Source organism: Suncus etruscus, chromosome 15, assembly GCF_024139225.1.
Source record: "Suncus etruscus isolate mSunEtr1 chromosome 15, mSunEtr1.pri.cur, whole genome shotgun sequence".
Lineage (NCBI taxonomy): Eukaryota > Metazoa > Chordata > Mammalia > Eulipotyphla > Soricidae > Suncus > Suncus etruscus.
Window position 1 is genome coordinate 20,760,746 of NC_064862.1, and position 13,621 is coordinate 20,774,366.

General features: G+C 42.4%; 1 protein-coding gene and 1 non-coding gene across 3 annotated transcripts in view; both read right to left on the reverse strand.

Moving 5' to 3' along the window:
• Positions 1 to 3,143: 3,143 nt before the first annotated feature.
• Positions 3,144 to 13,621, reverse strand: part of TMEM116 (transmembrane protein 116) — a 33,353-nt gene continuing 22,875 nt past the window's right edge. For both annotated transcript variants that reach the window (XM_049789369.1, XM_049789368.1), the window contains 5 exons: positions 13,314 to 13,397; positions 12,868 to 13,003; positions 7,424 to 7,568; positions 5,623 to 5,696; positions 3,144 to 3,350 (listed from right to left, as the gene is read on the reverse strand). In XM_049789369.1, coding sequence (XP_049645326.1) covers positions 3,144 to 3,350; positions 5,623 to 5,696; positions 7,424 to 7,568; positions 12,868 to 13,003; positions 13,314 to 13,397 — 646 coding nt within the window. The remainder of the gene's footprint in view (positions 3,351 to 5,622; positions 5,697 to 7,423; positions 7,569 to 12,867; positions 13,004 to 13,313; positions 13,398 to 13,621) is intronic.
• LOC126031462 (U1 spliceosomal RNA) lies at positions 10,904 to 11,064 on the reverse strand. The gene has a single exon (XR_007503333.1). It is a non-coding gene; the product is annotated as a U1 spliceosomal RNA (small nuclear RNA).

The window sequence follows — 13,621 nt, forward strand, 5'->3', positions numbered from 1 at the left end:
AATTTATTAGGGGAGACATTAGTTCCAGGTGTTTTATTGGATTATCATTTCAGTGTCTTTGAACATTTGAGTCTCCTTGATATTAAAGTATTGGATTCCCTGGTAATGAGATTATTTGTTCATAATGTGAGAAACTAAAAGCCACTTTTGTTTTATTTTTGGGGAGGTCACAGCTAGCTGTGCTCAGGGATTACTTCTGGCTTTATTATCAGGGATCACTCCTGGCAATACTTGAGGGACAATATGTAGTACCAGGAATTAAACTGGGGTTGGCCATTTTTACTCCTATACTATCTCTCTGACCTCTAAACATCACTTTTTATGTGAGTAAAGAGAAATAAACAGATTTAACAGGCATTTCTTCCTGTAAGACTCTGCAACTTGAGATCTTTCCCAAAAAGTTAAAACTCTACCTTTTAGGGGTCAAAGAGATAGCAAGAGATAGCATGGAGGTAAGGCATTTGCCTTGCATGCAGAAGGACGAAGGATGGCGGTTCAAATCCCGGCATCCCATATGGTCCTCCCAAGCCTGCCAGGAGTGATTTCTGAGCGTAGAGCCAGGAGTAACCCGAGTGCTGCTGGGTGTGACCCCAAAACCAAAACAAAACAAAACAAAAAAAAACAACTTTACCTTTTAGTTACTCACACACTTATTCATTTATTCTATAAACATGTAGGGGGCTGTAGTGACAGCACAGTGGTAGGGCATTTGCATTGCATGCTGCCAACCCAGGATAGACCCGGATTCAATCCCCAGCATCCCATATGGTCCCGAGCCTGCCAGAAGTGATTTCTTAGCAAAGAGCCAGGAGTAACCCCTGAGAGCTGCTGGGTGTGGCCCAAACACCAAACACCAAAAACCAAACCAACAAACAAACAACACATGTATTTAGCATTTACTATTAGGTTGAACTATATAAAGCTGATTACATTATAACTTTTTTTTTGTTGTTGTTTTTTGTTTTTTTGGGCCACACAGAGGTTACTCCTGGCTATCTGCTCAGAAATAGCCCCTGGCAGGCACGGGGGACCATACGGGACGCTGGGATTCGAACCACCACCTTAGGTCCTGGATCGGCTGCTTGCTAGGCAAATGCCGTTGTGCTATTTCTCTGGCCCCTACATTATAACATTTTATTTACAAAAATTGTAAAGTCTGGGCCAGGGAAATAGTGCAGGAATATAAGCACTTGCCTTGCAAATAACTGAATCTACTTGGACTAAATATATGGAATTCCCAAGCATCACTTACTCCTGAGCATGGCCAGAAGTAAAACTGCATTTGCTGGTGTGGCCGCCAAAACAAAAACAACATCAACAATAAAGGTAAATGTATATAGTGCAACCTAATTCTATATCTAGGTATTATGAAATATAAATAGGACTGCTATGTGTAAATAAAATTTGAGGATTTTTTTTACTTCTGTTTCTTTTAGCCTTGATTTCTCTTAAACTTACCTCTGTAACTTCAGAGGATTAATCCTGTATTTCTAGAATAAACATCCCTGTTCTCAAAACACAAAATAGAGGGGCTGCAGCAGTGGTGCAAGTGGTAGGGTGTTTGCCTTGCACGCACTAACCTAGGACGAACCACTGGGTTCGATCCCCCAGTGTCCCATATGGTCCCCCAAGCCAGGAGCAATGATTTCTGAGTGCATAGCCAGGAGTAACCTCTGGGTGTCACCAGGTGTGCCCTCCCCCCCCCCGAAAAAAAAACCCCACAAAGTAGAAAAAAATTGTTGTTGTTGGCCATATTCATCTGTGCTCAAAGCTTACTTCTGGCTCTGCAGGCAGGAATGACTTCAAGGCTAGTGTCCTACCTGCTGTCTCTCTCTCCAGTTCTTGAAATAAATTTTGCTAGTCCCGGAGTAGAACTTAACACATAGAGACTAGGATGTGGTTTTGGGATCATTATTTGACAGCTGTATTTGCTTTTTCGGAGTTCCCAAGTCTTTTCAAGGAACAGAAACCCAGAACATTCTTTGCTCAACCTCAGTGGTATAGTAATGGGAAGATCTGATAAACTTACATAACACCCTGACTACTCCCCAGTCATGAAGTAGAGAACCTGGAAAAGGCACATGTAACTAACAAAAATTTTTTTCTAGAAGAAACTCAGACAAATCTAATATTCTGTGAGGTTTTTATTTTAGTTTTTTCAAGGGCACAGCTGGCACTGGTGCTTAGGGTTTACTACTGGACTTATGCTCAATGATGACTCCTGGCAAGAAGTGAGGGCTCATATGTGGTTCTGGAGATCAAACTTGGGTTGGCCTCGTACAAGGCACACCTTCACTAGACTATTGCTACGGCCCCAACATGAGTCTCTTTTTTTTTTGGGGGGGGGGTTGGGTCACACCTGGCAGTGCTCAGGGATTACTCCTGGAAGGCTCAGGGGACCATATGGGGTTCTGGGAATCAAACCACTGTCAGTCCTGGGTCAGCCGCATGCAAGGCAAATGCCCTACCACTGTACTATATCTCTCCAGCCCCTCGTTTATTATTATTTTGGTTTTTAGGTCACAACTGGCAGCGCTCGGTTTACTCCTGGCTCTGTGCTCAGAAATCACTTCTGGCAGGCACAGGGGACCATATGGGATGCTGGGATTCGAACCAACCTGGGTTGGCCACTTGCAAGGCAAACAACGCCCTACCGTTGTGCTATCTCTCCGCCCTCATCTATTTTTAATGGAAAGTGTTTGCTTCTCCCTGTACAAAGACTTGAAGGAAGTAATATTAGAGGAATTTGTCCAATTCACATAGAATATCTACTTTCACTTTCAAAATTTATGGCATAGGTAAAATAAAGACAAGGGGTATGAGAGACAATATAGGGATAAGATGCTTGCCTTGCATGAGGTCGATCACCATATGATCCCTCAGTCCTGCCAGGAATGATCTCCAAGTGCAGAGCCTGGAATAAATCCTGAGCACCATTGGATCTGATCCGATAAGGGTAAATAATAAAGAGTGAGAGGCTGGAGCAGGTAAGGCATTTAATGCCTTGCACATGGCCAAGTTGGGTTTAATTCCTTGGTTCCAAAATTAAAAAAGAAAAGAAACCAGATTATTGGTCCCCAACACTCTTCCCAGTCCATTAGCATGGAATAAACTTAGTTTCTAGATAGTCCAGTATTGTTGTTTCAAAGAACGGTGGAGGTGTTTGTAGGAAAAGCAAGAGCGGACTCCAGGGGCTCTAGGCCTCTGTTATAGATTCTCTTCTGTGAGCATAACAATGGTGTCTGGGTGTCTGCATCACGCCGTGTGTCTTGCTTTAGTTGGTAGAACTTGTATTGGGTCCAGCCATACGCCCCACAGTTGAGTAGACCCTGGGATGATGCAGAAAAAGCCTGGAGGGAATGAATATACCCATTCTTTAGGTATGCAGAGATTCATAGAATGGGCCTCATGTCCCTTAGTGATTAGCTAGTGTTTTATTTCCTCTATCTCAAATACCAAGATCTGGCACAAGGTTTTAATTATTTTTCTAGCTCTTGCTGTACTATTTATTCTTCACTCCACATTGGACTAGATCCATGAATGATTCTGAGCATATACATAAAGATGACAAAACACCTCCAATGCCCCTACATATTTTGGGGGGGGGGTCAAACCTGGCAGCGCTCAAAGGTTACTTGTGACTCTATGCTCAGAAATCACTCCTGGCAGGCTCGGGGAACCATATGGAATGCCAGGATTCAAACCACTGTCCTGCATGCAAGGCAAACTCCCTACCTCCATGCTATCTCTCTGGTCCAATGCCCCTACTTATTGCCCAATTTCTGAGGTAGCCTTACTGAGACTACTCTGTCAGCATAATCAGGAAGGCCGAAAGCCATCTAATCTGACTTGGGTGGAAAGTAATTTCATTTATCTCCAATTTTATATAAACTAGAACTAATTTATCCTTTTTTTTTTTTTTTTTTTTTGGTTTTTGGTTTTGGGGTCACTGCTGGCAGTGCTTGGGGTGACTCCTGGCTCTGAGCTCAGAAATTGCTCCTGGCAGGCACAGGGGACCATATGGGATACCGGGATTCAAACCAACATAGGTCCTGGTCAGCCGCTTGCAAGGCAAACAAACGCCTACCCCTGTGCTATTTCTCTGGCCCCTAGAACTAATTTATCTTATTCAATACACCCTAGCTGGGTAAGATAAAATCACCTTGCTATCAGTGTTTCATAATGTTATTTGGGGGCTCAGAGCAATAGAACTGTGGCAGGGCATTTGCCTTGCATGCAGCCCAAAAAGGACCCCGGTTTGATTTTCAGCATCCCATATGGTCCCCTGAGCCTGCCAGGAGCGATTTCTGAGTGCAGAGCCTGGAGCCAACCCTTGAGTGCTGCCGGATGTGTCCCAACCCCCCCCCCAAATAATAAAAGAATGTTATTTGGGAACTTCATCCATACTAAGTTCTTCCCTGGAGAATTTCTTCTTTTAATTTTTTTTTTTTTTTTTTTTTGGTTTTTGATTTTTGGGTCACATCCAGCAGCGCTCAGGGGTTACTCCTGGCTCTACGCTCAGAAATCGCTCCTGGCACGGTCAGGGGACCATATGGGATGCCAGGATTTGAACCACCATCCTTCTGCATGCAAGGCAAACACCCTACCTCTCTGCCATCTCTGGCCCACCCCTGGAGAATTTCTTTTTCTTTTATTTTCCAATAAACCTTTCTATTTATTTTTAAAATAATATTATTTAGTAGTTCTTTTTTTTTTTTTTTTTTTTTTTTGGTTTTTGGGCCACACCCGGTAACGCTCAGGGGTTACTCCTGGCTATGCGCTCAGAAGTCGCTCCTGGCTTGGGGGACCATATGGGACGCCGGGGGATCGAACCGCGGTCCGTCTCCTAGGCTAGCGCAGGTAAGGCAGGCACCTTACCTCCAGCGCCACCGCCCGGCCCCTATTTAGTAGTTCTTGTCTTTTGTTACCCATTCTTTAAAATCACATCATTAAGGTGAAGTTAACCGAAGGAACATATGCTCTGGACTGCATGGAAAAACTTTCTCAAAAGTATCTATCTCATCTGTTAGGGAAGCGACCCATTCTTCACAACTGAATATAAAGAAGATGTACATTCTGTGAGGAGAGAAAGCATAGAGTTTAACGCAGCCAACTGCAGTTCAATCTCTAATACTCTATATGGTCCCCCAAATCCTGCCAGGAGTGATCCCTCAGTACAGACTAGAGTAAGTCCTGAGCAAAGATGGGTGTGGCTCCAAATAAATAAATAAATGTTTACATTTTGAGCTTGGGAAGATAGTTGCAAGAACTCAAGAACTTGCCTTGTACTCTGAGTTCCTAAATTGAATCCTTATCATCACAGAGTCTCCAACAGCATTTGGGTGGGCCTAGTGGGCCCTGAGCACTGATGAGGTGGCTAAGATGGCCCCCAGTATGAGTCTCTGGGCCTGAGTACTAGCCTTTGGGCCTGCAGAGCTAGACTTAGTACCACTGGGGTAGACTGGAGAACCTGAGGACTGCCTGGCAGACCCCCAAAGATAGATTTTTTTATTTTCCAATGTAAAGAATGATGCCCCGAGGAGGGAAAATGTACTTACTAAGTAATGATAAAGCAAAAGAATAGGTTAAGGGGAATGAGAACAGAGATCCTGAAGGTACTACCTGAAGAACATAGAGGGCCAGGTGAAGCTTGGTGTCCTGTTGCTCAGTCAGCTTTGTAATCATCAGAATGACACCTATAAAAATGTAAAGTATAATTTGTATTGCTAAACAAATCAAAATTACATTTATAATTTATAAATTATATATGTTCTAAATCCCAAGGGACCAGTACAACAGGTAGGGTGTTTTCCTTCATGTGGCTGACTTGGGTTTGATATAGTCCTCTAAGCCCTGCCAGGAGTGACCCCTGAGCTCTACCAAGTGTGGTCTCCCCAAAAACTTCCCCCACCCAACTTTATAAATTTCAACCCTGGCTAAATAATCTTCAGTACATAAGCCTACATACTGTGAAAATGAAAACTATATATAGTAAAGAGAATAAGGAAATTAACCAATCATAGAAGCAACACATCTACAACCTACTTATTATTGTTTAAATGTCACAAAGTTGGTTGAGGTTTTTGTTTTGGATTTGGTTTTGTTTTTTGGCCCACACCTGGCAGTGCTCAGGGGTTACTCCTGGCTCTGTGCTCAGGAATCACTCCTGGCAGGCTCGGGGAACTACATGGGAATTGAATCACCCATGTGCAAGGCAAATTCCCTACCTGCTATACATATTGCTTTGTTCTAGGTTGTTGTTTTTTAAGTTTTTGGATGACACCAGGAGATTCTTAGGGATAACTTTGTGCTCAGGAATTACTCCTCGTGGTGCTCTGGGCTTCTTATGGGAAGCCAATGATTGAACCCAGATTGATTACATGCAAAGCAAGCCTACTGTACTATCTCTCTGGCTCCTAATTGTTACAAAGTTTTTCTGTATTGTTTTGGGGTTTTTTTGGCCACATCTGGCAGTGCTCAGGAGTTACTCCTGGTTCTATGCTCAGAATCACTCCTGGCAAGCTCGGAGGGCCATAGGGGACGCCGTGGATTGAACCCTGGTCCATCATGTATTGGCTACGTGCAAGGCAAACACCCTACCACCATGCTATCCCTCGGGCCCCAAGTCACCAAGTATTAATTTAACAGTGGTGGCAAGGTATAATATAGGAAAAAATTAATGTAGCTTTTAATAGTATACCAAGCTTTGCATAAACATTATCTTTTCTTTGTGTTTTTTTTTTTTGAGGGGGCCATGCCCAGCAGTCCTCAGGGGATATCCTGGCTCTGCACTCAGAAATCACTCCTGGCAGGCTCGGAGGACCATATGGGATGTTGGGAATTGAACCTGGGTCCATACTGTGTTGGCTACAAATAAGACAAATGCCTTACCACTGCTGTGCTATCGTTCTGGCTGCATAAACATTATCTAATCTGGTTCTTACTGCAATGTGATGGAATAGGAAAGATAGATGTTAATATCTCTAAGTTTTATCAGGACTTTTCTCATTTTATAAGGTAGTTTATTACATTAAATTATTAACTTCTAAAACATAAGAAAAAAAAAGTTAAGGAGGGGGGCCGGAGAGATAGTACAGAGGTAGGGTGTTTGCCTTGCAAGCAGCTGACTCAGAACAGATGGTGGTTTGAATCCTGGCATCCCTTATGGTCCCCCAAGCCAGCCAAGAGCAATTTCTGAGCACAGAGCCAGGAGTAACCCCTGAGTGCTGCTGAGTGTAACCCAAAAAACAAAAACAACCCCATAAGTTAAGGAAGTTAGAAAACACTGGGATTATAGGTAAGACCAAAGTAAAATATACAATTTGGACAGGAATTTGCCATCATCCTTTTTGAAGACCACTTTGCTAGAGAAACAGCAACAATAGTTGTCCTCATTACTAGCTCTTTCCATTAAGGTACTTACCTGGGAGCCAGCAGCAAAAGAAAGCTATTGAATAGAAGCACAGTCGCTCCTCCATGATTTGAATAACTGCCCACTGTTCATTCCCCAGAAAACTAGCTGATTTCACCAGTGTCTTATATAAAACTTGGGTTTGGATGAATAAGACCTAAATAGGGATATGAGAGTGAGTAATTTGTTTAAGGCTAAGTAAGACCTCCCAGGTTATTCCTCCTTTCTTTTGTTGATTGGCTGGTTGGTTGGTTGACTTACTTTCTTAGCTACCTCCCTATGGGTTCTTGGATCCCCATAGTACAGTCTGAGAGCTCAGCCTATTAGATTCTGCTTGTGTTGCGCAGTGCTAAGGTCCGAAGAGGTCCATATGATACCAAAGATAAACCTGAGGCTTTATTCACATGAGATAGATGCTCCAGCTCTATGACTTACCCCCCAGGCCCCTTACCATTTTAGAGGGATTGTTTCTTAGGATCACACAGCAGGACCATTCTCCCAGAGAATAGAAAATCAAGCTTTCATGAGTGAAAGTTTTCTTGAGAGTGAATTTTTGCTTGGTAGGGGAAATGCACAGATATGAACCAAACTAATAAGTGAAACTTAAGTCAATAATCTCACGTCTTTTCCTCACTTGTAAGATGCACAAAAATTAAAATTAAGATCTAACTAGATTCAGTCCCCAGTATTTCCTCTGTTCTGTGAACACAGATAAGAGTAAGTCCTGGGCATCACCCAGTGTGGCCCCAAACCAAAAAGTTAAAAATAAGAAAAAAAAGTCTACCAAGACCCGCTTTTAAAGTCTCTGTCACTAGAGTGAACAGAGAGATAGTAAGTCCAGTGGGTAAGGTGTTTACCTTGCATGCAGCTGACCCAGGTTCAACCCTCTGTATCCCATACTTGTTCCCTATGCACAGAGCCAGGAGTAAGCCCTGGAGATTGCTAGATGTGACCCCAAAACAAAACAAAAAATTAAGTCTCACTAGAGATTATATTGGAAGTAGCCTATAATTAATACCCTTGAAATAAATATTTCAAGGAAGTTCCCCTTTATCTGTGGTTTCAATTTGGTTGTCCTCAATTACCAGTGGTCAAGTATGGCATGAAGATATTGTATACAAAAAGATATTTTGAGAGTGATTCACAATCACTTAAATTTTATGAAAATTTGGAACAAATTTTCTACTGCACTATTATTTTGTGTTATTCTCTTACTACCATGGGATCAGAGTGATAGTGCAGTGGTATGGCATTTGCCTTGCATGCGGCCAACCTGGGACAGACCTGGGTTTGATCCCTGGCATCCCCTATGGTCCTCTGAGCCTGCCAGGGGCAATTTCTGAGCCCAGAGCCAGAAGTGACCATTGAGTGCTGCCGGTGTGTCCCAAAAATAATAAAATAATCTCTTACTACTACTGGATGCATTAAACTTTATCATAGGATGGGGCCGGAGAGATAGCATGGAGGTAAGGCATTTGCCTTTCATGCAGAAGAATGGTGGTTCGAATCCCGGCATCCCATATGGTACCCTGTGCCTGCCAGGGGTGATTTCTGAGCATAGAGCCAGGAGTAATCCCTGAGCGCTGCCCGGTGTGACTCAAAAACAAAACAAAACAAAACAAATTTATCATAGGTATACATACATACATAGAAAAAACATTGTGTATATAGGGCTTGATACTAATAATGGTTTCAAGCATATACTGGAGGGCTGGAGAGATCATAGAGAGAGTGGGTATGGCATTTGCTGTGCATGCCCCTAACCAGGTTTAATTGCCAGCACTACATATTGTTCCCTGAGCCTGAGTCAGGACTGAGAACAGAGCACAGCCTATTGTGACCCAAAAGTCAAAAGTCAAAACAAAATGCACTGGGGCTCTTAGGATCCAAGCCCTTTGGATAACAGTGGGCTACTTGGAACTAGAGAGAGTGTCTAGGGGATAAGACACTTTCCTTGTACATGGCAATTGGTACCATGTATGGTTAAGCACTGCTGAGTGATCTCTGAGCACAGAACCAGAAGTAAGCCCTGAGCACCGCCAAGTGTGTCTCAAATGTCCCACCCCACCCAATAAAGAGTGTTTGTTTTGTTTTGTGGGAAGGAGCACACCTTGCTGCGCTCAGTGGTTACTCCTGGCTTTGTGGTCAGAAATTGCTCCCTGCTCGGGGACCATATGGGACATCGGGATTCGATCCCAGATCTGTCCTGGGCTGGCTGCATGCAAGGCAAACACCCTACTGCTGTGCTATCTCTCTGGCACCGGGATTATTCCTTTTATTTGCACTCTGACAGCCTGTTACCAATTCTAAGCAAAAATTAATTTAAAAAATTTACAGTGTCTTCTTGCACTTAGATGCATGATATTGATTTTTCCTTTCTTTTGGTAGTATCTGAATAAGGTTTAGCTAATGAAGCAACCATACCTCAGTTCAGAAGTTCAAAATGCATTTTTAGTTAATATTCTTGGTAACAAATATGACCATATTTGAAAATTACCCTAGTATTTAAGTTCTGCTCTCAAAGTTAAGAAGCTAATCATTTGGGCTGGAGAGAGAGGACAGTTGTAGGGTGCTTGCCTTGTCTATAGCCAACCTAGATCCTATTCCTGGCACCCCACAAGGTCCCCTGAGCCTAATTCCTGTGCGTGGAGCCAGCTGTAACACCTGGTCACTCCTGGGTGTGGGCAAAAAAAATACATTTTAATATCTAATTATTTAATTAAATGTATCCATGTAGTTTCCTTTCCCCACAGATACAAGAATCAAAAGGGGACTTTAACTAATTTGAGAATTTTATGTCTAGTAATAGCAATTAATCACCTGCTGGCCACAAAAGGATCAGAAAAAAAAAGGATCAGATGTCAATTCTGAATTTATATTGATGCTTGGGTGCAAGACCCCATCTGGGTTACTCTGAAGAAACAAATAAAAATTTCCATGGTGATAGTTTTTGTTTGTTTGTTTGTTTTTTGAGCCATACCCGGCATTGCTCCGGGTTACTCCTGGCTGTCTGCTCAGAAATAGCTCCTGGCAGGACCGGGGGACCATATGGGACACCGGGATTCGAACCAACCACCTTTGGTCCTGGATCGGCTGCTTGCAAGACAAGCAGACAAGCTGTGCTATCTCTCCAGGCCCAGTGATAGGTTTTGGCAAATTTGTCTCTTTCATCAGTTCTAAATATAAACCATCAAATTCATTTTCTTTAATGGAGGGTACTCAGGAGGTTACTCTAGGCAGTGCTTGTGGGTTACTCCTGGCTTTGTGTTCAGGAATCACTCCTGGTGGGCTCAGGGGACCATATGGGATGCCAGGTATTTATCCCAAGTTGGCTTCGGGCAAGGTAAGCAAATGCCCTACCCACTGTGCTATCACTCCAGCCCACAAATTCATTTTAATATAAACTAGTCATTGTTCTCTCTTTAGAAGCTATTGATTGAATTAAGATAGGTATGTATGTATATATATACATATATTTATATATTTTTTTACAGGGGAGACCATGAACACAGTCCCCACTACCACAAATTATGCAGTTGATTTTCCCATATTTGGGGAAGTCACAGAGGTCAGCACATCCAAGTGCAATGGATAAGCCTCGCCCTGGGAAAACTACCTTCATAACCATGGTATCTCTCTTGCCAGATAAGTAGTATTTATATAAGTTTTAATTGTCAAAGGAAATTCTCTAAATTATATTTGGTTGTCATGTGCTAACAAAACCAAACATACTTGTGAGATAAATTGCATCTGATAGAAGATATCTTTCAGGGCCCAGAGAGATAGCATAGCGGCGTTTGCCTTGCAAGCAGCCGATCCAGGACCAAAGGTGGTTGGTTCGAATCCCGGTGTCCCATATGGTCCCCCGTGCCTGCCAGGAGCTATTTTTGAGCAGACAGCCAGGAGTAATCCCTGAGCACCGCCTGGTGTGACCCAAAAACAAAAACAAAAAAAAAAAAAAAAAAAAAGAAGATATCTTTCAGTCTCTGAACTAGCATATGATAAGTATAAGCATACACACAACCGACCCAGGTTTGATCCCCAGCATCCTACATAGTCTCCTGAGCACTTGCCAGGAGTGATTCTTAAGTGCAGAACCAAGAGTAATCCCAACACAACCAGGGGTAGCCAAAACTTTTTTAAAAAGTATATATAGGGCCGGCGTGGTGACGCTAGATTTAAGGTGCCTGCCTTGCCTGCACTAGCCTAGGATGGACTGCAGTTCGATCCCCCGGTGTCCCATATGGTCCCCCAAGCCAGGAGCGACTTCTGAGTGCATAGCCAGGAGTAACCCCTGAGCGTCACCAGGTGTGGCCCAAAAAAAAAAAAAAAGTATATATAGAATGGGGCCGGAGAGATAGCATGGAGGTAAGGCGTTTGCCTTGCATGCAGAAGGATGGTGGTTTGAATCCCAGCATCCCATATGGTCCCCTGAGCCTTCCAGGAGCAATTTCTGAACATAGAGCCACCTGAGTGCTGCCAGGTGTGACCCAAAAACCAAAAAAAGAAAAGAAAAAGACATATTTGCTTGCTGATTTTGTCTATTTATGTATGGATAATATATTGCCCTGAGGATGATTGTTCAACAATTGTATAATAATTTGATGGTATCAAATGAATATTTAATTCTCTACAGCAGCTGGAGAAATAGTACAGGCTTAAACATATAGTATTGCTAAGTTGATCCCTAGCACATAACTCCCCTAGAGACCCTTTAGTACCAACATGTGTGGCCCTGGGAGCTTCTAGGTCCCTCTGGGATGGCTCAGGGAATCTCCAGCACCACAGCGTCCCAGCAACATTGCATTCTTGGGCCCTCGAATGAATCACTAACTCAGGTGATTGAGAATTGCCAGGATGGGGCCCCTGTGCCTCCTGAATATTGATTGCTTGGGAGACCCAAAATTAAAAAAATAAATTAAAATTAAATTAATTAAAATAAATTAAATAAATCTCTGCACTACTTACATTAATCCCAGTTAGGGATAGTATAAATGCAAGGTTCATTTTCGGAAAATTAAAGTATATATTTTATGTTTTGAAATGTCATCCTTTAGATACAGAGCTAGTATAATTCTCAAAAAATAGGGCCCGGATCGGAGAGATAGCACAGCGGCGTTTGCCTTGCAAGCAGCCAATCCAGGACCAAAGGTGGTTGGTTCGAATCCCGGTGTCCCATATGGTCCCCCATGCCTGCCAGGAGCTATTTCTGAGCAGATGGCCAGGAGTAACCCCTGAGCACCGCCGGGTGTGGCCCAAAAAGTTGAAAAACAAAAACAAAAACAAAAAAATAATCACAGGTCTTTCCGTCAAATTGATTGTGAAGTCAAAAAGACCAAGGTGATGCTCAAATTGTCAAGATCTCTTAGCCACCTCATCTTTCCTAGGCTTTGGGAATAATGCTCTATCCCTTCCAATCTTCCCTCTCTCCCAAAATGCAGGTAGCAACTACATACCACAATTAGGATGAGGCTGAGTAGAAAACTGGCCAGGAAAATGGAAACTTTATAAATATGTAGGGTGCCACAGGCTGATGAGTTGGCTGAGGGCAGTAGTTCACTCATGGCTAATGGTGATGGCACCAGGATACATCTAGGAATAGAATGGACAAGTACTGCTATAGATAAAATACTACAGAAATGCTCGTTTTATATGATTAAAAATCAAAGTATGAAATTTTACTTTTCTTTTTGTTACTTCTTGCTCATAGCACCTTGTTGTTTCTTTCCTAGGTACAATATTTATTAGTTACTTGGTGTCTGTTTTAACTTTGACTACTTTTGTTCCATACTTAATTTTTAATAAAATACTTTGGTCATAATACATGTATAGGTATTTCAATTTATGTAGAATAAAATAAATATGATCTACCATGTGAATGATATACTTGGTCTTTAGTCACCTGTGGCTCTGACTGAAGTTGAAGTAACATTCACTCACATTGCCCAGAGAGAACACAGGTGTCATCAATAGTACAGGTATCAGGCTAGGAGAAAATAAAACGTATGATGAAGGAAGAAAAATATCTGGTTTAGTCATTTTTATGCCTTTGAAGAATAATTTCCTGTTCTCCCAACTCCATTCTCCACAAATATATAAACATCTAATTTCTCCAAGAAAAATTTCTTTTTTTTTTTTTTTTTTTGGTTTTTGGGTCACACCCGGTGACGCTCAGGGGTTACTCCTGGCTATTGCACTCAGAAGTCGCTC